Below are 26,067 nucleotides of genomic sequence, written 5' to 3' on the forward strand. Positions count from 1 at the left end.
ACTGTTTCAGCAGAAGTTTGATGATTGAGCTCAACCTCTAATCCGAGGCCAACATTCCTCCAGGTAACAGCTGCTCACACAGTCCTGGTAACAGATGCAGCCTCAGCCTGACTGGGTGCCCAGAGACGCTGTGAGGATCTCTCTATTACCCGAATTGCTGACTGAAATTAAATTTTGTTTTTTACATGATGATAAACTGATATACAGAAGAAAAATCATGTCCAAACACCTGTGAGCATGTATCCTCAAATTTGGGTTAAAACAACTGCTGACTGTGGACAATTGTTCATTATGCCCCTTATTTTGTTCCCAGTTCAAGGGAGTTTGAAACAAAAAGGTTATTAGGTTCTCATAGAAAATACCACATTTGTCCAACCACCAGGGACATCTCCAATGTGCACATTTTGAAGTACAAGAAACACACAATAATCAGTGTGTTATCACAGCTGTGGCTACATGAGTGCCCTGCTGTCCAGGAAATTAGCCGAGCAGAGAGTATAGGATTCCCAGGATGATATTGGGTCTAGAGCTCGCCTCTCTCTCCAGGTATAGTTTCCTGAGGTGGAACTAATGTGACTGCTCTCAACAGTTACGCACAATCTAATTAGTCAGACCCATTCTGCCTGTCGTAACTGCTTGAAAGGCAAATAAGTCACTTTTATTGGGAACAACCCACAAATAAAGACATTTATCTCATTAGTGATGTATGGGCTCCTAAATTTGTGCTTCACGGAGAGGAAAAACTATGGTGCCACCTCACTGACAAGCAGTTTAGTGGAACTACCATTTCACAGAGAAGATAGGAAACATTACCTGCTTTACAAGCTGTGCTTCATCTAATGGAGAACATAAAACACCAGTGTCCTTTAAAAAAGGTTTAAAAGAAAAAAAAGACTGATCCACAAGGCGTCACCTTTTTTAAGGACAGATTAAAATTACAGAAAATTATCTTAAAGATTTAAGAAAGTACTACCAACTGCCGTATATAGGACATAAATATTACATAAGAATGCTAAAAGATTAAACACAATGAAACCAATTAAAACAAACAAGGTCAAACTAAGTCTCGCTGAGGTTGAAAGCCAACGAAGAAAACATAGTTTTAAAATGAGTTTTAATAGTAGGCAGTGAACCTCTCAATGTGCAGGGCTAGGTTATTTCACATTTCAGGAACAACTGCCCCCCTCTAAGCTTTTTCCTAGACCTTCTTACCTGAAGGAGCTGCTGTTTGGCTAACCTTAGGGACCGAGAAGGTAAGTAGGGATCAAGATGCTCAGAGAGGTACGACGAGGCAAGACCATTCAAACAATTTTAAATGAAAAACAAGATTTTAAAAATAAACTCTAAAATGCACAGTCAGCCAGTGGAGTGAGGCCAGAACAGGGGTGATGTGTTCAGTTTTTGATAAGTACAAGTAAAAGTTGGGCAGCAACGTTTTGAACTAGCTGACAGCACAAGTCCTCTCATAAAACCAAGACTCAGGTTTAGACTTCAGCTGTCTGATTTTTAATGGAACCAAAGATTCCAGGGTTGTTTTAAAAGAAGAATCAAACCAGGAGATAACCTCCTCTACAACAGTGGAGGAAAAATCTGTAAAAACGGAGAGGCAGATGAAGGATAAAACATTCAACAGCATCGAGCAGATACAAAAGATTTAACTGAAGTTAGTTTAAAAGCAACATCAAATAAAACAGACATATGATCCAGAGTCACAGATTTCAGTGTTAGACACAGACAGACCATATGAAAGAAGCTGATCCAGCGTGTTTCCGTGCTCGTGTGTGTTGCCAGTTACTCACTGTACCAAGTTAAAAGAATCAATGAGGTTTAAAAAATTCTTTATCAATGGTTTATTAGGGCAACACACATTAATATTAAAGTCATTGCAGTTCTTTAGTTCAAAGCTGGAAAATGAGGACTGTGGAACACACTCCTTTTTGTAGTCCCTGTTCCTCCTCCTCTCCCTGAAATCTGTGGCGAGTTAAAGTAGCAGCAATCCATTGGTAAAAGTTCGAATAGAGCACTATCCTCACTGAATCGCAACCATGTCTCAGTGACACACAGAGCTGAAGAAATCCCTAAGAATAAAAGTCTTTGCATGGGCTTCTTCCTGTTAGGGACAATGGTGCAGCAGGTTCTGGAGACTTCTCCGAGGCAGGCTAGGCCAAAGCCGACCAAGGATACCAGGCAGAGATCAACTGGACCCAGAAAATGACGAGTCACAAATCCTCAAAAAAAAAAGTAAATTTAATGGCCAATAACCATGAATCAGGGTAAACTTCAGCATTACCATCCATCCACTTCGTTTACCTCGCCGGCGGTGGTGCCTCGGCCTTGAGGGTAACATGGGAACCTGGTAAAGATGAGTCAAAACTCTTAACAAAAGCAGAGGCAAAGTTTGATTTCTATCATTATTAAACACGACTAGGTTATAGCGAGGGGATTGGAGATTCAGCGATGTTTGGCAATCATACACCTGCAAATACTAATTTTTTCAATTTAGAAGCAGCATTAACAAAAACAAATCAAGCAGAGGAAGGCGAGCGGCCACACAAATGAAAATGCAGCATGATAAGTTCCTTTTTAGAGGATTTAGCCATTAGTAATGGATCAAAAGAGACTGTCTTGCCTACTGATTGGTCTGACAACATTTTGTCAAATTAGGATAACATCAAAAGCAACAACTGCATTTTTGCCACTTTCAGAACAAACTGTGTTGGCTATCTTAGCTGCAGCATTTTTGTTCCTGGAAATGGCTACAACTTATATCCTTTCAATTTAAAGGCAGTGAAATGACCTTAAAAGAAACTGTTAATGTTGGGAAGCCAAACCAATTAAGTGAAAGTAAACTAAAGGAGGCTTTCTCTTCTTAGTGAGCTAGAAACTAAACGTAAAATGTAGCGAGACGAAGCGACCACGCAGCTTTTCATGGATTTCCTGTCAGTATCATTTAGGAGCTTAATGCAAGCGGGTTGAGAGGATGAGGAAATATTAGTTTGGATAAAGACTGAAGCAGGATTGGGAATGAGGCGTGGCACTGAGTATACAAAGGCTATAAAAACCTCTGCTATTTGCAGTCCCTCAAACTGACATCAGGCTGTCTCTATTGTTCTCTAAGACTCACCACAGACTGACATGCTTTTAGTCCATGCTAAGCAGCCGAGATATCTGACCTTTTAGCAAATGTCAGCCCGCAACTTTGACAGAAGCTTGTAGTGATTAAACAGCAGAGAAAAATCAAATCAAAACAAAACAAGTTACATTTTCTGCAAACCTCTACTTAGCCGGCTCTTTTGTTCTTGATGTCAGAAATTAAAAAAGTAATGTCATTTTGAGCCTTATTGTGAACCCCGTTTCTTTATAGCCATAAACATTATTGTATTTAATGGGGATTTTTATGACAGGCCAACACAAAGTAGAGTATAGCTTTGAAGTGTAAGGAAAATTCTACATGGTTTGATTTTATCTTTTGCAAAGAAAATCTTAAAAGTGTGGCATACAGTTGTATTCATATTTTGTAGCAGCACCATGCACCGCTATGACAGGTGCAAGTCTTCAGGGGTATATCACTATCACTAGTTTTTTCTCATCTAGAGACTTAAATTTTTGCCTAGGCCTCTTTGCATAATGTATACATTTCAATAATTTGATAGAGACATTCGGTGAACATCAATTTTTAACTTTTTGCCAAAGATTATCTGTTCAATTTAGGTTTAGACTTTGGCATCAAACACATATACTTTTACCTGAACCCTTCTATGTAGCTGGCTGTAAGTTTAGTTTTTGTACTAACCCCAAATCTTTTGCAGCCACTAATGGGTCTTCTGTTGAGATCGAAATGTCTTTTGCTCCAATCATCTTTGTAATCAACTCTAAACAGCTTCCTTGTCTGTGTTATAGAAAACCACCCCTTCTGCATCATCCTGTCACCACAATGCTCCACTGTAAGGGTGGTGTTTTTTCAGTGATGTGCTGGGCTAGTTTCTTCAACAGGCAGCATTTGTACAAAGGCAAAAAAGCTTAATTTAGGTGTCATCACACCAAAAGCCCTTCTTCCATGTTTGCTGTCTTCACTACACGGCTTGTGGCAAACTGAAAATAGGACTTATAGCCTTTTTCTTCCTGCCACTCTTGGCCAGATTTGTCAAGTATGAGAACAGTTATCGTGACAAATAATTTTCCCACCTGAGCTGTGGATCTATGCAGCTCTTCCAGAGTTACCACTGGATTCTTGGCTGCTGCCTTGTCCAGCCAGACACTGATATGTTGACAAATGTATTCATTTTTTTGTGACAAAGGTTCAGCAGTGGCTCTTTGCTGTGCTTCATGATTCTACTCGCTTATAGAAATAGACACAGGAAAAGGTTTTGTGAAGCATGTTTTACTTTACCAATTCCCACTTCAAAACACTGTTGCAAAGTGTTTCTTCCCACTGCTACTAACGTTTTCACCTGTTGTTCATTGAAATCTCTCAGGACTAATCTTTGTGATTCACACAACTGTCACAGTTCTCCACGTGAACAGGAAACAATTCTTCCACAGTTGCTAACATTCTACTGTTTTTCTTCCAGTACCTTTGTTACCTCCCTTTGTGTTTCCTCTCCTGCGTTACCACTGGTGGAGATAAAAAGACAAATGAATCCACAGCTTCCACACTCTGCCTGTCTATCGAGGCATAAAGCACCTCTCTGCAGAACTCTCAGTGCGCTCTGGCCCTGATTGCAGCTGGCAGTGTCACTGATAATCACGTCATTTAGATGCAGTCTGTCCTCCACTCCATTAGCAAGTCTAGGCTCAGCGTGTCCACAACACACACACAGTCGAATGAGCTACAATGCTTCACAACGAGGTGTTTAACATTCTAAGAGATCTGGACAAAGGAGGGTGGGTCAAAGCAGGCTGCCAATATCAAATAAATACATTAGAAAGAAATGGAAAAAAAGAAATGCTATTTGAGATGGAGAGAATGAGTTCCAGATTGGATTGAAAATTATTGGTTTTTGTCAACAGGAAACTTAGAATTCAGGCTGATAGCTGTGGAAATTCAATTTTGGAGATAGCTGAGTCAAACTTGAACCTGCTAAGTTCATATTTGTTTATTTTTGAGATTGTTCACCGGGAAAAAGTCCAGACTATAAACTCCATCAACCTGCAAAACTAATATGATCCAGACAACAACACTGCCTAGACCCCATATGTAATCTTTGACCCTTATTATCACATTTAAAACAAGGAACATGTAAGAACACTGTTCTGACATAAACAGTTATTAAAGACAAATAGGTATGCAATAAAGAGTAAAATGGTATTTTATTTGGATTTCATTTGGGATTGTTTGAGCTGCAGTTAAATTCAGTCTACAATGATATCAGGGGTTGCAGTCTGCTAACAGTTAATATTAGTCAACCAAGCTAATCATTGCAATTGTCATTTTGAAGTTATACAGCCTTCCACATACCTGGGAGGTTTTAGAAGGTTCCCTGCTTTAAGACACCTGATTCAGATTATTGGAATTCAGCAAAATCCACCATCAATTGAAATCAGGTGTGCTGAAGCAGGGACACATCTAAAGTATGCAGGGTGATGTACCTTGAGGACGAGGGTTGGAAAACATTGACATAAACCAGCAATCTCAACAGCTAGGTGGTGGAAAAATATTGAAATAACCCTGGCAAGGAAGTATGGGACTGATGGCGTAAAGGCCTTAAACATCATCCTGTGACGATAAAAGTAAATGTTGCACGTTTTCCCTGAGCATTGAACCTTATTTTTCTCGTAATCCTTCCTAATTTATACTCCATCTTTTCAGATTGTTTTTTCCCCCTAATGTGTTTTATTGTTATTTTTACTGGGTCACAGACTTGAATTTAAAGAGTTTGCATGGTCTCCGTACATGTGAGGGACTCTCTTGGTAATCTGGCTTTCTCCCACAGTCCAAAAATGTGCATGCTAGGTTAATGGGTCTTTCTAAATTGGTCTTAGGAGTAAGTGTGTGTGTGCATGGTTGCCTGTCCTGTGTGTCTCTGTGTTGCATGTGATGGACTGGTGGCCTGTCCTGGGTGTAGCCTGCCTCTCGACCAGTAACCGCTGGAGATAGGCAACACACCCTACAACCCTGCATGGATAACCAGGTAGGCAGGACGGATGGATATTTTTTATTATTATTATTACTTATTACTGAACGACTACAATAACATGTTTCTCCTGGGATTTATGAAGTACTCTTACTGTGATTGTTCTATACACAGATGCATCCAGATTGGAAGACTCTTTGTAGAACTATCAGAATTATGGATTTTCTTACACATTCCTTGTTTTTGCTTTTTTTTTTTCCACACTTAATTGTTTCAGATCATCAAACAAATTTAATAAAGAATGCAGTTTTCAAACAATGTTTGGCTATTAAGGAAAAACAACTTTTCAAACCAATCTGGCTCTATGTGAAAATATAACTGTTCCCCTTATTCAATAATGGATTGACTTTGGTAAGAAACATTTTTTATTCATTAACTGCACCCAGGCCTGATTACTGCCACACCTATAGAATGAAGCAAAGTCAATGACATCTTGCAGTCTGAAAATGATTACAGAGCCATTTCCAAGGCTTTGGGACGCCCTTGAACCACAGTGAGAGCCTTTCTCCACAAACAGAAAAAACAAGAAACAGTACTTAATGTTTCCAGGAGTTGCCTTGCCTACCAAACTTACTCCAAGAGGGTATTGGAGGGACACCCAAGAGATCACAAAAAATAACCTCTAACAACATCTAAAGCACTGCAGGCATTACTTGCCTCGGTTAAGGTCTGCATTCATGATTGAAAACTAAAATAGGCTGTGCAAAAATTGGGTCCATTGGAGACTTCTCAGGCCAAAACCACTGCTCACTACTTTCTGTACAGAACTTTGGCCAACATTACAGTTGTTCCTAAAGATGAGATTTTACTAAACTTGAAATTGAATTTGTGGACTGATGAGACAGAGTTTAAATTTATGGTAGGTGGGTGCCCCTTTATATCTGGTGTAAAACTAACACAACATTTCAAAAACTGAATAATATACCTACAGTCAAATATGGTGATGGTAGTGTAATGGTCTGGTGCTGCTTTGCTGCTATACTACTGACCAAACATCCAAAGAGCAGCGGCAAGCCCACCTCTGGCTCACTCAAAATAAAAATAAAATTAAAATGAAGGTCTTGAAGCAGCCTGTCAAACTCTGGATTTTAAACAGTACCTTATCACACAGAGCCAGGATGGTTTGGAAAGCTTTTTTTCCCCAATGAATGAAATCATGCTTTAAAAACTGCATTTTGCTTTTGCCAAAGTTATCTTTGTCTGCTTAAAATTTGTTTGGTGATCTGAAACATTTATGTGTGACAAAAACCTCGTTATACATTGCTCAGGGTGTACATTGCCTCTCACCCATTGATAATTGGAGATAGGGATCAGCTCCCTCCCACTACTCAGCAACGATTAAGCTTGTATAGAAAATCAATGGGTAAAAACCTGCTGATAAAAAGCAGCTACTTACTAATATGACAAAATTTCAAAGTGATTATGTTTATCAGTCAGGAAACTTATCAAATCGATATAGCTGCATTACAATCATTATTAATGATTATTGACTACTGCTCTGGTTAACACACAGACCCCAAGAGACATAGTTTTGTGCAGCATTTTATCATTATCCTACTTCTAAACATCTAAACCTTTAAATGTGGAACTTTATAGGGGTGCCATAGTACTGAAACAGCTCTGCTGATAGTCACTAATGATATTCGTATGGCCTCAGATAATGGACTTGTGTCTGTTCTGGTTCTGTTAGATCTCAGTGCTGCATTTGATACAGTCGACCATAATATTCTCTTAAAAAGGCTGGAATATGCTGTAGGGATCAGGGGAACAGCGCTAGGCTGGTTTAAATCTTATTTGTCTGACAGATTCCAGTTTGTTCATGTAAATGATAAATCATCTTTAAACTCCAGGGTTAATTGTGGAGTACCACAGGGTTCAGTACTTGGCCCAATTCTCTTTACTATATATATGCTTCCAATAGGTCAAATTATCAGGCAGCATGGGATAAATTTTCACTGTTACGCTGATGATACTCAGCTTTACTTATCCATAAATCCTGATGAGCCCAACCAGTTAGATAGACTACAAGCATGTCTTGAAGATATAAAAACTTGGATGACTTTAAGTTTTTTGCTTCTAAATTCAGACAAGACAGAAGTTGTCGTCTTTGGACCGGAGTCTTTAAAAAAGAAACTGCTTAGTCAATCACTTAACCTGGATGGCATTAAATTTACCTCCAGTAATAAAGTAAAAAACCTTGGTGCTATTTTTGACCAGGACATGTCATTTAAATCCTATATTAAACAGGTTTCTAGGATTTCCTTCTTTCACCTCCGGAACATTGCCAAAATTAGAAATATCATATCCAGGAGTGACGCTGAAAAACTAGTCCATGCATTTGTTACTTCAAGGCTGGACTATTGTAATTCTTTACTATCAGGATGTCCACAAAATGCAGTTAAAGCCTTCAGCTGATTCAAAATGCTGCAGCAAGAGTTCTGATGAAAATTAAAAAGAGAGATAATATTTCTCCTATTTTAGCTTCACTTCATTGGCTCCCTGTTAAATCCAGACTAGAATTTAAAATTCTCCTCCTCACATATAAAGCCCTTAATGATCTAGCTCCATCATACATCAGAGATCTGATTGTTCCATACGTTCCTAACAGAGCACTTCGTTCTCAGACTGCAGGTTTACTGGTGGTTCCTAGAGTCTCTAGAAGTAGAATGGGAGGCAGATCCTTTAGTTATCAGGCTCCTCTCCTGTGGAACCAGCTCCCAGCTTTAGTTCGTGAGGAAGACACCCTGTCTACTTTTAAGGCTAGGCTTAAAACTTTCCTTTTTGATAAAGCTTATAGTTAGAGTGGCTTAGGTCATCATGGAGGGAGCCTTCCTCCCTCCCTGTTGGTTGGAGTAAGGGGGAGTCAGGTTTAGCCTAAACCGGCTCAGTTATGGTTGAGGTGCAAACACACCCTCCATTTCTGCTACCTGTGTGACCCCTTCTCTTTTCCGATGGTTGTGATCAGTCTGACAAAGAGAGGTATCCCAATCCTTGTGGTTTTTAGTATAACAATGACCATCAGTGGGACCCTTTGTGGGGTGCCTTGAGACGACATTGTTGTAAATAAGCGCCGTTTAACTAAACAATCTGAACTGAAACTATCTGTGTAGTTAAGCTGTTATAGGCTTAGGCTGCTGGAGGACATAACGGCCACTTTACACCCTCTTCGCTACATTCTCACACTACTCTCCAATTTTGCATTATTTGCTGTTATTTCAGCTTTTAACCTTGTTCTCTCTATTCTCTTCCTAGAAGCTACACCTGGCCTGACTCTGTGTCTACCTGTGTCACCTCTCTGGAGAGGGGAATCGTCCGAGCTTCTGCTGGCAACAACTTAATGCTCACCCTCTACCGATGATCCACATAGCCCTGTCTTTTAGTGTTTAACCCTTTCTCTCTCCTAGACATGGCGATTGACTGAGCTTTTACTGTAACTAATTATATGTGCTCTCTTTCAGACGTTAACCTTGAAAACTGGCTCAGAGTTTATCTGTTCTTTCTGTCTAGGTGAAACGACTAAAGGAGCTACATCCATTAACATTTACTTTTCCTTCCCATAGAAAGGACTCCTGGATCAGTGCTTCTTTGTGTCTCTGCTCTGTTCTCTCAAACCCCCAGTCGGTCGTGTCAGATGGCCGCTCACACTGAGCCTGGTTCTGCTGGAGGTTTCTTCCTGTTAAAAATGAGTTTTTCTTCTCCACTGTCGCTACATGCAAGGTTAGTATGAGGGATTGCTGCCATGTCAACGCCAGTGACTGTCCACTGTCTCTACATGCTCATCCGGGAGGAGGGAATGCTGCAAATCACTGACTGGATGCAATCTGCTTGGTTTCCTTAGATAGAAAAACCTTTTATCCAATTTGAATATAAAGCTAACTCCGACTGCACTGTTCAATTGTTAGGATTAATTGGAATGTATGTACCTGACTGTTGTGAAGAGCCTTGAGACAACATGTGTTGTGAATTGGCGCTATATAAATAAAACTGAATTGAATTGCCTGTGGCTTAGTTGTAGAGCAGGTGCACCACAGGCCACAGTCCTCAACACAGCTGTCTCCAGTCGTGGTACTTTATATTGTACAATACTTTACATGTATGCACTGCAATGTTTAAATTTCTATTTTTCCAAAGATTAATAAAATACAAATAATGCAAGGCTGAATTAAACTTATTCCAAAGTAAAGTTTAACTTCAGAGTAAAGTGATATGGGATTGTGATCACAACACATTCTCAATGATAACAATATTTAGTTCTTTATACTATTTGTATCTATTTGTTCCTTTTAAGGACATACATCAGTGATTATGTGTCTCATATAAAGCACTTTGAGTGAATTTGTTTGTATACACACAAACATCTTGGCTTTGCAGATATGTCACTGTTAATATTTGATCAGTTGCTATAGAAATCAATTCCACTCTCATAGCATAAGCTATTTAACCAGAAGAGAGAGCCTCCTTGCATACAGAATAGTAATAAAAAGGCCAAACTATTATTTTAATACAAATACGTGGATAAGTGGAGCTGCAAAAAATAACTCAAGTTTCAATCAACACAGGATCGATAATAATAACTGCACTGAAAGGCACAAGATTGCATGAGTGTATATGCACATAAACATAATAATAGAATTCTCATTTTGTTTCTCTCCCTGGCATGCGACTGGGCAATACCAAAACTTAATAAAATCCTGATATCCTACAAACTGAAATAAACAAATATTGAACACACAATTAGAATGATATTAAATAAATGGGAAAATATTGATGTTCTATGTCGGTGCATCAAGACAAAATTGCCTGCAAAATGTCAGAGCATCACGGTACATCGAATTGTTTCAATTCTTTTATTAAGAAACAGTGGACTGAATATAAGAATAAAAGGTCACAAATCATCTCTTTCAGGTGTTATCATGTTTAATTTCATAATAATGATGCAAAACTAGCAGGAATAAATGCCCTGAGCCTCATTAACCTATTCTGTTACATAAAAGTCAATACAAGCACAATTTATTGTTGCCAATTAAGATAAGACTGTCATTTTTCTGCTCCTTGTGCATGGCATTGTTTGTGTTGGCCCTGCACTAAAATGAATGATGTGGGTATTCAACATTTTTGTCCATCTCTCTCTGAAGCTTTTGTTCAAATAAATATACCCCTATTAAAAAAAAAAGGACTGTTGCCATAGCATCAAAAACAACCCTTTTACAGCCTTCTTCTGCCATTTGGCATGTAAATATCAATTTGAATGATGTTCTTATGATAACAGCAGTTTATTCAACGATTCTGTTAATTTTTTTTAACAACTTTTACAATTAATGCTGAAGAGAAACAACACCTTCTTAATAGTCTAGGGTTTTATGGATTTTCTACATATTTAGGGGTTTTAGGGTGTACTTCAATTTTTGCAAACATTTCCATCAAATCTTCATCTTTGTTTGACAAAAAATAACATTATATGTTGGTTTTTGTGTTTTTGAGGAACGATTTTAATAATTTTTAACGCTGGTATAGCGCAGCATGTGTTAAATTAACAGGAGATTACTTTCGTTTTGCCAGGATTTTATCTGTGTTTACTTTCATGTCATTTGACCTATGAAAATTCAAATACTGTCCATGAGGTGGATGAAATTGAGCAGACCTGAATCAGTGGAATTAAGCATTCAACATGTTACCCATTAGAATGTAATTCATTTAGAAAAATTATCTTTATAATCTTTTACTAAAAAAAACATTTCTGATTTTTCAAATGGTCTATTGGTTGCTACAGTTTGAAGATACGGGCAATATAAAACATGGAAAAAACCACAGATATAAAGAATTAGTATAGGTTTTGACCAAAGTTAATACAAGCATTTTGGTCAAAACTGTCTTTGCAGGGTGAACCTAATTAAATGTCTAAATAACTTCTGCATGGCCACATTAGGCAAATTCATATGGAATTACAATTGAACAGAAATAAGTAAACAATGAGACCGCCAAAAGAACATAAACAGGGAGAAACCAGATCTATGAGGAAATATAAACTAAAACATATAACAGGAACCGAAGGGACGTAACAAGAATTTAAACACCAGAATGAATCTAATAAACACGAATTAACTGAAATAAAATGAGAAGAACATGGCAGTGCAGAGAAAGTAAACAAAACACAAATTAAAAACCCCAAACACAGGCCGATTATGACAGAGGCCTTCAGAAGGAAGATTGAAAGATTAAAAGGGCTCTCAAAAGAGTTAGATAAAAGCCATTCAACTGTACCCTAAACACTTTTCAAGTGGAGGATATCCAAAACAACTAGCAACATGCCCAGGCTGTCCAAGTAAGTTCACCCACAGGGCAGACTGCAAGATGCTAAAAGAAGTCTCCAAAAGCCCAACATCATGAGACCTTTAACAAGTTCTTTCTGTTGGTATAATATGGTAATAAGTGCGTGCCTTTACTGCTGTGTAAGAAAAACGTGAAAGCAGGAGTGAGTTAGCCAAAGAACACAGGCAAAGAACAACACTTCTGGAATAATGTTCTTTAGACAGCTTAGTCTAAAATTAGAATATCCGGACATGAGGACATAAACCAAATACAGCATTCCAGGAATATAACCTCATACCAGTTGTGAGGCATGGAGGTGAAAGTGTCATGGTTTGGGATGCTCTGCTGACATAGGACCTTTCCAGGACACTATCATAGACTCAATCATGGATTCTACCATGTATCAGAGAGTGCGTGAGGAAAATGTGGGACTATTTGTAAAAAAAAAAAAAATTCAAGCTGAAGCAGAACTGAACGCTGCAACATGACAACTACCCAACACATACCAATAAATATATCAGTGAACGGCTGAGAATGAAAGTCCCAGGCAGATTCAAAGATAAGATCTTGCTAAGATCTTGATTTCATTGAGTTTCTGCAGTTGCTACAGGGTGGCCCTCAAAAATTCTACAGCTAAAAGTGAGGATTTGGACAAACCTTCCTGAGACCAATGCCAAAGAATGGTAGATTTGGGAATGAAATGATAAAACGTTGCAAAAGTATGAAATGTCAAAAACTAACAGCATCCACTGGAACTCTCTACAGACACCTGGTTGCACCCCTGATTCATTCTTACCAAATGTAACAATTAAGTACAAAGATGTAACCCACAGCAGAACACCCCACAGATGAAATAAACTGAGAGTCAAAAAACAAACAAAAACAGAAACACACACAGCATTGACATTTGTTTTCAGGAATTGCAGTGTACTCTGTGTAGGTAATCTATCCCTTATGGACCTAAACACTATAAAAACTTGCTATGATATAATGGTAAAAAATCACTTTATTCTTTTCTTCATTTTGTTAATTCTTCCTCATGTCCTCATTGTAGACAGTTGACAAACTGCAACCCCCCCACATCACCAAACATGGATAGATAAATGGATGCATTCCTTCTCCAACACACATGCATGAAATGAAAGGCTCATTACCGAGTCTATGGAGGGCTGAATGATGTGCTGATTTAGCAATTTGTTTCAGGTGTGTTGGAGCAGGGTTGGATCTAAAGGTTGCAGGATAGTTGCTCTCAAAGACTGGACCTGGGCACACATGACTTAAACAAAACAATAACCTAACTTGAAAATTATAACCTAAAAATGGTAAAGTATGAAAAAGATCCCAAGGCTATGGGAACAAGGAGACAATGACGGACCTATTCGCAGAGCCAATCCCTGGTGAGTCAGACTGATAATAATAGGATAAATTAGTGTCAGCAAATTCAAGATCTTTCACAGATTTCTGGATCAGACATTAACATATTGTTTTTAGTATAACTCCAAACAGAGGAAGGTGCTGGGAATGAAACATTTCCTTTCATTAATGCATGTCTAAACAATCCCACCAGGTGTTTACTCTTGTTTACTACTGTGGCTTTCATTCAGACCTTCTTCCCTTTCTGTAGTAGTCATACTCAGCAATAGCCATGAAAGGATCTCTTACTATTATTTTTATATATATAAATATATATAATCTCCCTTACTAAATCTAAAGCTCCACTTTGAGTAAAACAATAAATAAAATGTTTAGTTGAAACCAATGTAAGGCTTCAGCAGGACGTGTGAGAGAGTAAAATCTGGAAATATTTCCTGATGTGTTCTTAAGTTAAACAAATCCACAGCTTGCTTAAAATGTGTGAAGGATTTAATCCCCCAGTGATATAATTGATGTGTGGGACACATGTAGACTGGGGTTTAAATAATACCAGTAACTCTGCTTTTCAGTTTTATTTTCATGTTTCCTGTGTTGTGGAAATCCTTCTGATTGCATGTATCTTTGCCTTGCAGGACCCACCAAGTGACAAACATTACTGGCAACAGACCAAGGATGAAATCTGGTACTCTGCTGCTGATTCATGTTACAGTATCTGCTAGCTGTTTACTAGCAGCCACACAGTCCATCGCTTGCAGGATCCCTGTTATCTTAGAGACCCAGACAACATGTGGAGAATGCCCTGGCAGCTTCTTTATTCTAGTTCCAAAGTATGTGTGTGCTGGTCTGTTTCTTTCTGAAGCATTCTTTCATACATCAGCATACAACAACAATGCAATAATTTGTACACATAAATATGATGCAAAATCAGCATCTCCTCAAGTTTGTTTTGGTTAATTATCTGTTCTGATGCAGTGGAATATATGTATGAACATTTGTTGTTCATGTTCATTCATGTGACCACCTTACAATTTTTGGAGCAGCCAAAAAATAAAGATGCTATAACACAAAACTAAATATTTAAAATGACAACAACATAGGCGTTACAGCAAGAGCCAAAGTTTCTGGCATGAAAGCAAGTTTCATAAGGAACCTATAAGTTTAACTAGTTCATCTGTATGGATCGTGCTCTGTTCTGTGGCCATTAGATGCAAAACAAAACCAAAACCCACTGCCATTTGTTTTTTCATATTTTTGGTATTTTTTAACTTGTACAGAGCCTTGCAAAAGGGTTCAAATATCTTGAAAATGTTCAGATTTTGTTGCAATTCAGTCGCAAACTTCAATGTTATTGGAATTTTATGCGATCATGCACAAGATAGTGTAGAAAGGAAAGTTGTAGATGTTTTTTTTTAAAATAAAATCTGAAAAGCAAATGTATTTTAATCTGATACCCCTACTAAGGACCTTCAGACTTTACAACATTTTCTGAGAGTAATATAATTTCTGTGTAAATCCAGTTGTGGAAACATTTAAGGATTAATTGTTTAGTATATAACTATGTCCAGGGCTGTGGATATCTCAAAGAGCACACACCACCCCAACAGTGACACACCGTAATGGCAGCATCATGCTGCGGGGAGTTATTTTTTTTCCAATAGGGACCTCGGCAGAGCTGATGAAATGATAAATAAAACTAAATATAGGGCTTTATACACCACGGGCCAACATCGGCAATTTGAAAGTACTAAGGGGCCATAATAAACTTTTTTTTTTTTCAAATCTAAACCAACCAATTTCATTTTAAATTCTTTTTTTTTTTTTTTTACCTCCTCAGGGATACATTACACATGCAATATTTTATGAAATGAAAAAAAATTATTGTAGGTCCCAAAAGAAGGGTGTACAGTTTCCTAGCTCTTTGGGTCTGATGTTTTCTATTTGTTTGGTTTAGAAAATGTCTTTAGTCTATTCCTAGTAACAAAGACAAGAACTTTCTTTAAAAACCCTTTCTGTATTTAGTGAAGTTTAATGAATGTGTGTGCACAAGTCTGTTATTGAGTAAAAATGTCTTTGTAGTCCTACTTACTATGGTATTAAAATGAAAGCAACAAAAACATGGTTTGTAAAAGAAAAATACTGTGGCTAGTATGAATTTAAGAAGATATACACTTGTCACTGAAAATTTCTTCCTAAAAAAAAATGAAAGCTGTCCATGTGCATCAGCTTCATTTGCTGAAGGGCCAAATTTGTACCATCCATGAACTGTGTTTGGGGCCCACACAAAATAACTAAGGGCCAAAAATGGCAATTTGGCAACACTTTGGAAACCCCTGCTTTAGAACATGGGAATAGAGCAGTCCAGAACCAAATCCAATCCAACATTTATTGCAAGGCCTTAATGCTGTTTTTTATTGAAACTTTTCATCCAACTTGACTGAGGTCAATGTATTTTGCAGATAATAATAATAATACTTTCATTTAAAGTTGCCAGAGACATACCCCAAAAGACTTGCTGCTGCAATTTCAGAGAAAGGGAGTTTAAAAAAAGTACTGAATCAAATGGGCTGAATATAAATATATGTCGTACTTTTCTGAATTTCATTTGTAAAAAATGTTAAAAACTATGTATCTCTGCACTTTGTATTGGTTTCTCACTTGAAGCCTTATCCAAATTCACTGAAGTTTGTGGTTTTAATGTCACAAAATGTGAATATGTTCAGGGGGTTGGAATATTTTTGCAAGGCATTTTGTAACCATTTTGTATTTTTAGTTTTGCTACTGTGAACACATATCTTGTCTGCTTTATGAATGTGTTTTTTGTAATTTGTGTTTTTGATTGATCAATTTCTCTGATTCTATCTTACACTTTGATCCAGATAGGTTGTGTTCCCACCTTTTGGGAACAGTAGTTGTAGATGAAAAGCATTACTAGAATCTTACCCTGTGGAGGGGGTCATGATGCAGCCTCCACGATCTACTGTCATCCTACAGCCACAACCACGCTCCGGGGTGTCATGGTTCATGCCGAAGTTGTGTCCCAGCTCATGTGCCAAAGTCACGGCTGCACCCAGTGGGTTCTCAGAGTGATCCTGGAACAAGAAGACAACCCATTGTGTTCAGATTTAGCCAAACTGAAGTTTACAGGACAAAAAGAGTGAAAATAACATGCAAACAACAGAACATTTTAAGCAATGTGCGACATGACCCTCTCCTTTCAGTTTTCTGTTATTCATTTTCTTCATGGTAACTTTATTTAATCTACCAATCCACTCCCACTGCAGACCTGATCAGGCTGACTTCCAGTAGAGACAGCTGCTGTAGGAATCTGCATAAACCTTTGTATGACTCCACTGATAAGAAAGACAGATATCCTTTCCCTGACAGACAGAGATGGATAATGACCAAACAGGAACAGAGGCGTCATCTTGAAATAGTTTTACAGACAGAGGTTGGGATTAGGCAGTAAATTAAAACAGCATAGTGTATGTGTGCTGATATTTGAAACGGGGTAAAATCTGTAGATAAAACGCCCACTTCTTATTGTTCAAAGCTTTCTGAAACTGTGATGAGACCTAGTGGTAAGAGAACTCACAGTATAGTAAGGTCATAACATTTCTCGTCAAAGCAAAGTAAATCTGGAAAAGCGCTTTTTAATCGCTTTCTGCACGACTACGCCTGTTAAAGTAAGTGTAAGTGATTATTATGAGGCCCGAATATGAATGAGAGGGTGTCTGACTTGAGACCCTGTTGCAACTATATAAAACTATGTTTGAGACTCTTATTTGGAAGTTTGAAATGAAGTATTTCCTGCTTTGTGGTGCAGTTTCAAATTGCTTGTCTGGCAGCATTTTGGATTCTCGTTAGAAAAAGAAATCCTCATGGAGTGACAGACGACACAGAACTGTGAGAATAGTACAACTAGCTAACTAACAGCTGCTAACCGTCCTAAAGTTGGCGGCTGCTCCAGGCGGTTTTGCCGCAACATTAACAGACTATTCCACAATCTTTATTGCAAAAGGATTGCATCTGAACCTCACTACTTCAAAAGGTAACCAGTTGTGGAATTAAATTTCTGTCATGGTTTCATGACATGCAGATAATCTGTACAGAATAGTTCTACCTTACAGATAAATGGAGCAAATACCACAAAAACTACATATTAATATTATATGAAGGAGTGAAAAATGTTAATTTGCAAAACCAAGAGAAAAAAAAGACCACCTACCCACTACTGTATATCTTACTGTACTGTGGTTCTCTGGCACTTACATGAGAAAATCACATGCTTCCTTTGAAAGCACGGTCTTCAGTCAAACACTGAGGCCACGATGAGCCATTTCCTCCTCTGATTAAAGAGCAGCGTCATGGGAGCTGCACCCCACCTCGAAACAGGAAGGATGAGAAAACTCTCTGCAGCCGTTGCATGTTTATCAGCGTGGCGTGCTTCTAAATTGCATGTGTTTAATCCCACTAAAGTACTAATAATATTCAGATGAATGAAATGGTAAAAAGCTTCTATAATTACTCTGAAGCAGCAATCTGGTTCCTTTGTGATGGTAAATGGCCAAACCATATTTGCAAAATAATTTCTATTTGTGTGGGAAAAAATACTAAGTACAAGTTCTGGGGCAGAACACATGGTCCAGTATGGTTTGAGAAATAGATCATTTCCTCTTCGACCTCCCACTGCTTATTTGGCCTTTCAATCTCAATCCAGACCATCTGCTCTATGCAAGTAACAGGGGAAGACAAACATCTGGATAAGCCTCATCACAGCAACAACCAGCAGAAAACCCATTTATTGATGGGGTATACACATCTGGGCTTAGTCATAATGACACTGGGCTGATAACCACTTTGTGATTTGGCACAGATCTCAGCAGCTAGAAGCAAATTTATATAGTGCAGTAATTCTGTAGTAGAGGTGATGCACAGTAGCATATACAAATCCATTCTGATTCCAATGTGCGCTCTGTGAAGACCTGAAATATACAATTCATCACTTCTCATAAAAATGTAAATGCAGCAGTGTTCAAATTCTCCAGACTTTAATTTTCCTAAGTGCTCTGAAAGACCTGCATCCAGTCGCTCGTCTGCGCCTTCAACCCAAGCACCACTCGTCCTGGACAGCTGTCACCTTGTTATCTCATTGTCTGACCTCAGGGCTTCAAAAGTAGTGTTTAAACTTCATGTAAGTGTGATTGTGATAATGTTGAAGCAGTCAGCCAAGACATAAATCATTATGTCATTAGGTAAGATTTTCTGGAGGACCTTTAAGCGCCTTTCCATCAAACAATAAACACCTCGTCCCATGTAAATCACAGCTGGATTATGTTAGGTTGCATAATTTTTTACAGTGCCTCCAGTAATACAACCAGGCTATGTTAAAAAGGGGGTGGGGGTTGGTTGGTAAAGGGACAGGGCTTAATACTCACCATGACAATGCCTCCAGACTGCTCAACTGTGCACATGCTCATAATGGGCGCCATACCGATAGTGGTGCCCTGGAAGTAAACTCCACTGCAAAGGATGAAAGCAAAGCAATGGTCATAGAGGTGGAGCTGTGTGCTTTAGTCTTTTGTAGAATTGCTATTGTTTAAACTGCTCTTCATGCTCTTCAAGAGCCAGAGTTGTTTTGTAATCTTTTATAAAGTGTTTAATCTTATTGGGCATATAAGGGGATTACAGCGACATGCAAAATGCTAGAACAAGATAGGCTGCTGAGTTTTGAGAACTTGAAGACAAAATTTGGACTGGGTGATCATGATCAATATCGATATTTACAGATAAGAGACTACTATGACAAAGAGGTAAAAACTAAAATAAGTACAATAATTGGAACATTTCAGAAGGCTTATGAGCGGAAAAAATGTTGAGTTATTTCGGTACTGTATCGGGGGTTGATGGGAGGCAGGGAAACATCTACTGTATATATTAAAGAAAAATGGGAAAAGAAACTGCAGGAACATATAAGTGAGGAAGAATGGTTTAAAATCTGTAAAACGCAGTGTACAGCCACTTGCTCCAAAGTTTGTAGAGAATTCAATTGGAAAAATATAATCAGATTTTTTATAACCCCAAAGATTAGAAGGAGGATGTTAACCAGCTCCCAGCAGTGCTGGAGACTCTGCGGTCAGATGGATGTAGGCCATACCCACATATTTTGGTCTGGCCTAAGGTTAATTGGATACTGGGATAACATATGTGTTATGGAATACCCAGATCATGTAAGACACTCTATTTGGGGTGTCTTACACACGACATAATTCAAAAAGAAGATGAATACGTGGTAAAAATCTTGTTTTCTGCAAATAAGAAAGTCATCACAAGATTATGGTACAAAGACGAACCACCAACTGTGGAGCGGTGGCTGGGCACTGTGGAGGAGATCTATGTGATGGAAAGACTCACTTATAAACTGAGACTGCAAGAAGACCAGTTTGTTGAAAAATGGGAAAAATGGAGTGAATATAAAAACAAGGATGATACCACTTTCACAACAAGCCAAAATGAACATTGATATGGAACAAATGTATATGGATGTATATATGTTGATACCTCTCCACTGTAACTGTTTAAAGAAATGTTCAATAAAATATAAATAAAATAAAAGTGTTTAATCTTAACACTGAGCAGTGTATTGCTCATAATCACAACATCATAATATGAAAATAAAAGTCAATCCTCTAAACAAAGTGAGTTGTTTACCTTAAAAAGAAGAAAACCAAGTCAGTATGCAGAGTAAAACACTGAAAGACCTTTACATCGCTGTACCCTTAAGATCCCTTTAAAACACTGCAAGAAAATGTGGCTCTGTAGATGCATATCATTAGGAACTGAAGAATTACCCAAATATTTGGCACAGCACTGTACTGTTCAGCTGTATGTACTAACATATGGAAACAAGGCTAAATGGAAAACAAAACTCATTCATAAAATGCAAATTAATGTTTTTTTCCTACTTATGTTTGTAACTGCTCAAAATATACATCAAAACTAAAACAGTTAAGGGTTGTTGTTACTTTCTATCTAAAGCATGGAGCTTTCCATATTGTAGATATAGTAGTTTTATATTCTTCTACAGTCAATTCAGTCTAAAGACAGTGATCTGAGATGTCCCAAAGTTGTACATCAATCAAGCAGAACATCTTCACCAGCATGAACACTCTGACTGACCTGCGATTATGCAGAATCGCACACCAATAACCACATGGGCCAGCCTTCGCTCCCCATGGGCAGAAGTGGGTTGAGTAGTCAAAAATTTTACTCAAGTAAAAGTAAAAAGTGTTGCGCAGAAAAACTACCCCTAGAGGTACATTAATTCCAGAAGTTACTAAAGTAAAGGTAATACAGTGAATGTAACTGTTACTACCAAACCTCAAAGAGCCTGGTTGCCAATTCACCCCCACTTTTGTTGGACCACTTTTTTTGGATACTGATCGATGCCAACCGAGGACACCCCTAAGGGAGCTGCAGTTTTGGAAATGCTCTGGCCCAGGTGCATAGCTTTCCCAATGCTGCTCTTGTCAACATTAACTTTGAGGAGAAAATGTTCACTTGCTGCCCAATACATCCCACACACCTGGTCTGACAAATGTGCATGTACTTTTAGATGACTAAAAACATTAGGACGACACACTTAGGTTGCGTACGACATGCATCTGAAAAAAAAGGCCAGAATTATTTTCTGTTATATAACTCATACTGGCCAATCAGCAGCCAAGACTCCAAGGTGCGGTGGCCAACAATCCTTTTGAACCTTTTCTATCCTTAGATGTCAATATTTCTGATACAACTTTCTACAGCCCAAGCCCAGTAATCCTCTTATCCTGTTTATGTGTATCAAACATATTTTTATCACCATCTACAGTACTGACTGTATTTCATTACAACCAGATGTTTGTTTTCTGCATGTGTTAAATTTGTACATTTTTGCACAGTCTTTCATTGTTATAACGCTTTGAATGTTGACTTATTTTAAAATGTTCCCATTTTTAGAGTTAAGATTAAATATCAAGGCTTTTTTATTTAGTGTTAACAATTGTAGATCTCTGACATTACAAAATGAACCAATTTTGCTAAAAATTGCAAAGAAAGATTTTTTTCTTTTTCTTCTGATATCAATTTTTAGTGTCAAGCTGAACATTCACCTTATGAGCTGAGCGTTGTCGTGAGGCTTCTGGGGCAGTAGTTTCACCTTCCTCCAGTCCAGGAACTCGTGCAAGGTGGTGAAGGGATCTTGAGTGATGGAACATTTATCAGAGTCACTCCACACCTCCAGACCTACCAGAGCTACCCTGATGTTTAGCGTCCTGTAAAACTGAGAATTATGGTGCAAAGCAGAGTCAGTTTAAGTTTAAAATGTCCCAAAGGCTTCATACAGATGTGCAAAACACAATAAAACATGTCTGCCTTTAGTTGTTATCTGTATCATAACACTTTTTTTTGTTTTAGCTTTAAAGAGTTCTGTGAGCTTTAGACATCTCCTGTTTTATAATTTTTTACACAATCAGAGTACGTCTTCTCCATTTCTATATCAGTGTTTTCCTAAAATAAATCCATATGCCTACTGCGTGTTCTAGCAATAGATCCGCAGCTCTGACTCAGATCTTAGGCAGCTGCTTTAACAGGAAATTAATATATCACACCATCCCTTCCCATTAATCTCTGCTGCCAACAGATTTTCTATTTAAAAAAGAAGTGATTTATTCCTCTTTCACAAAGGGGGAGAACATGTTTTACCTTGTCCACATAATTGGCTATCTCTGCCAGCCTCTGTTTGACTTTCTCCAAGTCCCTCCCCTGTTTCTGAAACTGAAAAAAAATTGCATGTTAGCGGCAAGACAAATTTACATCCGTAAGAAGCAGGTGGTTTGTGATGACATAACGGAGAACATCATTTAACAATCTAAAGACCACAAAGTACCACAGCGCACACGCAAAGGCAGCACTTTGCATTAATGGCTGCTCTAAATATTCCACGGCAATGTTTTTTCACTCTGTGTGTTAGGTAGGTTGTCAAGCTGTGACCATCTGCATCTAGAAAAATCCCCTAGTGCTAAAGAGACGAATGATGCAACTGCAGGGCTACTGGCAGGCCTACTGGCAGACGTAGCAGACACCAAAGCTGTGGACGCAAACTGAAGCAAACTCCCACCGTCTACTTCCACCCTGCTGTGGATCCACCTGCACTTCAAATCTGAACATCACATTAAATCCCTAACATTGGTTTTCCAATTCCTTACTTTCCATTCATTTCAGTGGCATCAGCAAAGAGATAAGAAGAGGAAACCCCCACAATGAGGTTGTCAGTGCTTACGGGAGACTCTTCTATATCCGCACGGCTTTGTCCTGTTTCCTGTCTGCCCTGCTGAGGAACTGAAAACAGACGTTCCTACTGGGAAAAAAAAAAACTGCTGCCACGGGGCCATGGTGGGTTTTTGCGCACTCACCAAATTTAGCAGTTTCCAGAGAGACTGGCTCTGCAGTACAGCAGCTTACTTTGCTTCTTTATGCTTATGCTTATACCATCAGGGCACGCTGGGTTTTCAAAGCATTGTGGCTGTATGGTGTTAGGCAGAAAAGCAGGTACAATACCTCTCTGTTGTCTGCAACGATAATCAGCTCCACGTATTTGGTAGTCTTCTGAGCATGCCTTTTATGCTGAGGCAGAAAAATAAAAGAGGAATGTTAAAAGTTAGAAAAGTAGTGCAATTAGAAACCTACACCTTGAACTCCTCAAACATCTGAAAAGCCTTTTTGAATAATTTCATAATCTATGGAAATACTGGTTTTGGCATTCTTGTCAACATGTACCTGAGAAGACTGATATCGGGGATCTGTCTGCAAAGCGAACATTAAGCTAGTAAATGGGGTGATTAACCAGGCCAGGCAAAAGTGAATAATGGTTTTGGAATATTACTTTAAATTAAATAAAAATCTGTGCACTAGAAGCTCATAAAACATACTTTTTTGATGGACCATTTAGGTGTTTTGGCTGTAGACAGATTTTATTCAGTAAAAGTCTTTTTGGACTATAAAGGTTGCTGACTTCTGAACTAGGTAAAGCACAAAACCATGAGACAACTGGTGCTCCTCAAACAATGTTCGTCAGGTCTGACTGGTTCTGTTTTCAGTGTACATCCATTCATGCATACATTCAGTGCACTGTAAGTATTTAGTAATGTACTAAAACTAATGCCACAAAAGCAAGTAATCAATAATCAGTAAACCTTTAACCTTAGTGGCCACAATCTTTACAATGCAAACACAGAAGTGCTACATCCTAGACTAAATAATAGATGCAAACCTCGTGTGCTACATGCATGACAGATGTTCAATAGAAGTTGAGGAAAATAATTTGTCAGCACCAAAGACAAGGGTGAATGCTAGCCCGCGATCATGTGACCGCACAGTTTGGCTAGATAGTTTTAAATGCTTAATATTTACACTTATAAATGTATTTGTTTTTAAATTTAAGTTCACAAAAAAACAAGAAGCTGGAATAAACACCCATTGATTCAATTCCAGTGTTCATAATGTCCACACTTTGTCATCTCCTAACGTAGAAACTCAAGTAAAAAATGCTTTTTAAAGCTTTGAAGAAACAAATGACTTGAACCTGTTCAGATCCTCTTCAATCAATACAACTACATGTCTGCAAATAAGAATCTATAAAACAATAGCATCAAAGAAAACCTAGAGGTTCTGTGTTTATTTGTATTCGTGTACCAAACATGTATTGAAACATGATTCCCAGCAATTAATCCTAAGCTTGAATGACAGTAAAACTTTGAAAAGGTGTAATTTCTTTTATCTAAATTAGACACCCATGGGAACTAACTTGTGGACAAGTCGTGTACTATGCAATGTCTTATTCAGATTATTATACTAGGAACCTTCATCAAGAAGTAAAGGTGTCCCTCACACGGTGGTTGTTTACATTAAGGTCGAAACACCAATAAAGATCAGGGCCCATTTTCACAATAGAATGCTAACACTAAAAGTAGCTCCAAGTGACATCATTCTAAGAAAGATTTTTCTTTGAATTTTCCCTTGGTATGATAAAGGTTATTCACTAAGCATCTTAGACCTTAAGAGAGCTCCTAAAGTGAGGAACTGTTAGGAATAGCGAGGAGGACTTTTGGTGAGATTAAGAGTGTCTTAAGCAGGGAAGATGGCGGAAAGATGGAGAGAACAGAGAGATATTTTCTGTACAATGAATATCAGTGAATTAATAAAACACTACCGGCTCGACCTGGCAGGAATCCAGATTAAAGGTGCACCTCTAATAAGGTAGTATTGGAAGGATAAATAAGTAATAGAAACTATAATAAATAACCATAAATAAAAAGTGAAAATTACAAACAATATCATACAGAATTTTTTTAATATTTACAGATTGTAAATATTTATATGGTTATAAAGAATACAGTCAGTCATTTTCTACCGCTTATTCCATAGTGGGTCGCGGGGGAGCTGGTGCCTATTTCCAGCAGTCTATGGGCGAGAGGCGGGGTACACCCAGGACAGGTCGCCAGTCCATCACAGGGCAACACACAAACAACCATGCACACACTCATTCATACACCTAAGGGCAATTTAGAGTTACCAATTAACCTAACAGGCATGTTTTTGAACTGTGGGAGGAAGCCGGAGTACCTGGTGAGAACCCACGCATGCACGGGGAGAACATGCAAACTCCATGCAGAAAGACCCATGGCCGGGAATCAAACCCAGGACCTTTGGGTTCATACATTTGAAAAAAATTGGACAATACATTTGGAAAAAATTGTAAAAACCTGAAAAAAAAAAAAAGAAATATATATATATATGCAGTACTCTACAAACGTTAGGCAGGTGGGAAAAATGCTGTGAACAAAGAATGCTTTCAGAAATATAAATGATGATTGTTTATTTTTATCAATTTACAAAATGCTAAGTGAGTGAACCCAAACATACAGACAAAGTCATTGAGAACTATCTTAAGCGTAAAAAAGAACAAGACTGACTGGAAGTGATGGTATGGCCCCCACAGAGTCCTGATCTCAACATCATCCAGTGTGTCTGGGATTACATGAAGAGACAGAAGGATGTGAGAAAGCCTACATCCAGAAGATCTGTGGTTAGTTCTCCAAGATGTTTGGAACAACCAACCAGCTGAGTTCACTTGTGTGCAAGTGTACCTAGAAGAATTAATGCTGTTTTGAAGGCAAAGCGTGGTCACACCATATATTTATTTAATTAAGAT

At 38.2% G+C, this 26,067-nt stretch overlaps 1 protein-coding gene and 1 long non-coding RNA gene across 2 annotated transcripts in view; one reads left to right on the forward strand and one right to left on the reverse strand.

The window, feature by feature from the left end:
- The window catches only part of adam12b (ADAM metallopeptidase domain 12b), a 144,187-nt gene that overhangs the window by 36,330 nt on the left and 81,790 nt on the right, over nucleotides 1-26,067 (reverse strand). The window contains 5 exon segments of the mRNA XM_047350627.1: nucleotides 16,758-16,906; nucleotides 19,253-19,337; nucleotides 21,968-22,137; nucleotides 22,560-22,631; nucleotides 23,415-23,480. Of these exon segments, the coding sequence (XP_047206583.1) occupies nucleotides 16,758-16,906; nucleotides 19,253-19,337; nucleotides 21,968-22,137; nucleotides 22,560-22,631; nucleotides 23,415-23,480 (542 nt within the window).
- On the forward strand, nucleotides 13,596-14,744 carry LOC124858576. The gene is made up of 2 exons (XR_007035876.1): nucleotides 13,596-13,840; nucleotides 14,450-14,744. It is a non-coding gene; the product is annotated as an uncharacterized LOC124858576 (long non-coding RNA).

Source organism: Girardinichthys multiradiatus, chromosome 22, assembly GCF_021462225.1.
Source record: "Girardinichthys multiradiatus isolate DD_20200921_A chromosome 22, DD_fGirMul_XY1, whole genome shotgun sequence".
NCBI classification, from domain to species: Eukaryota; Metazoa; Chordata; class Actinopteri; order Cyprinodontiformes; family Goodeidae; genus Girardinichthys; species Girardinichthys multiradiatus.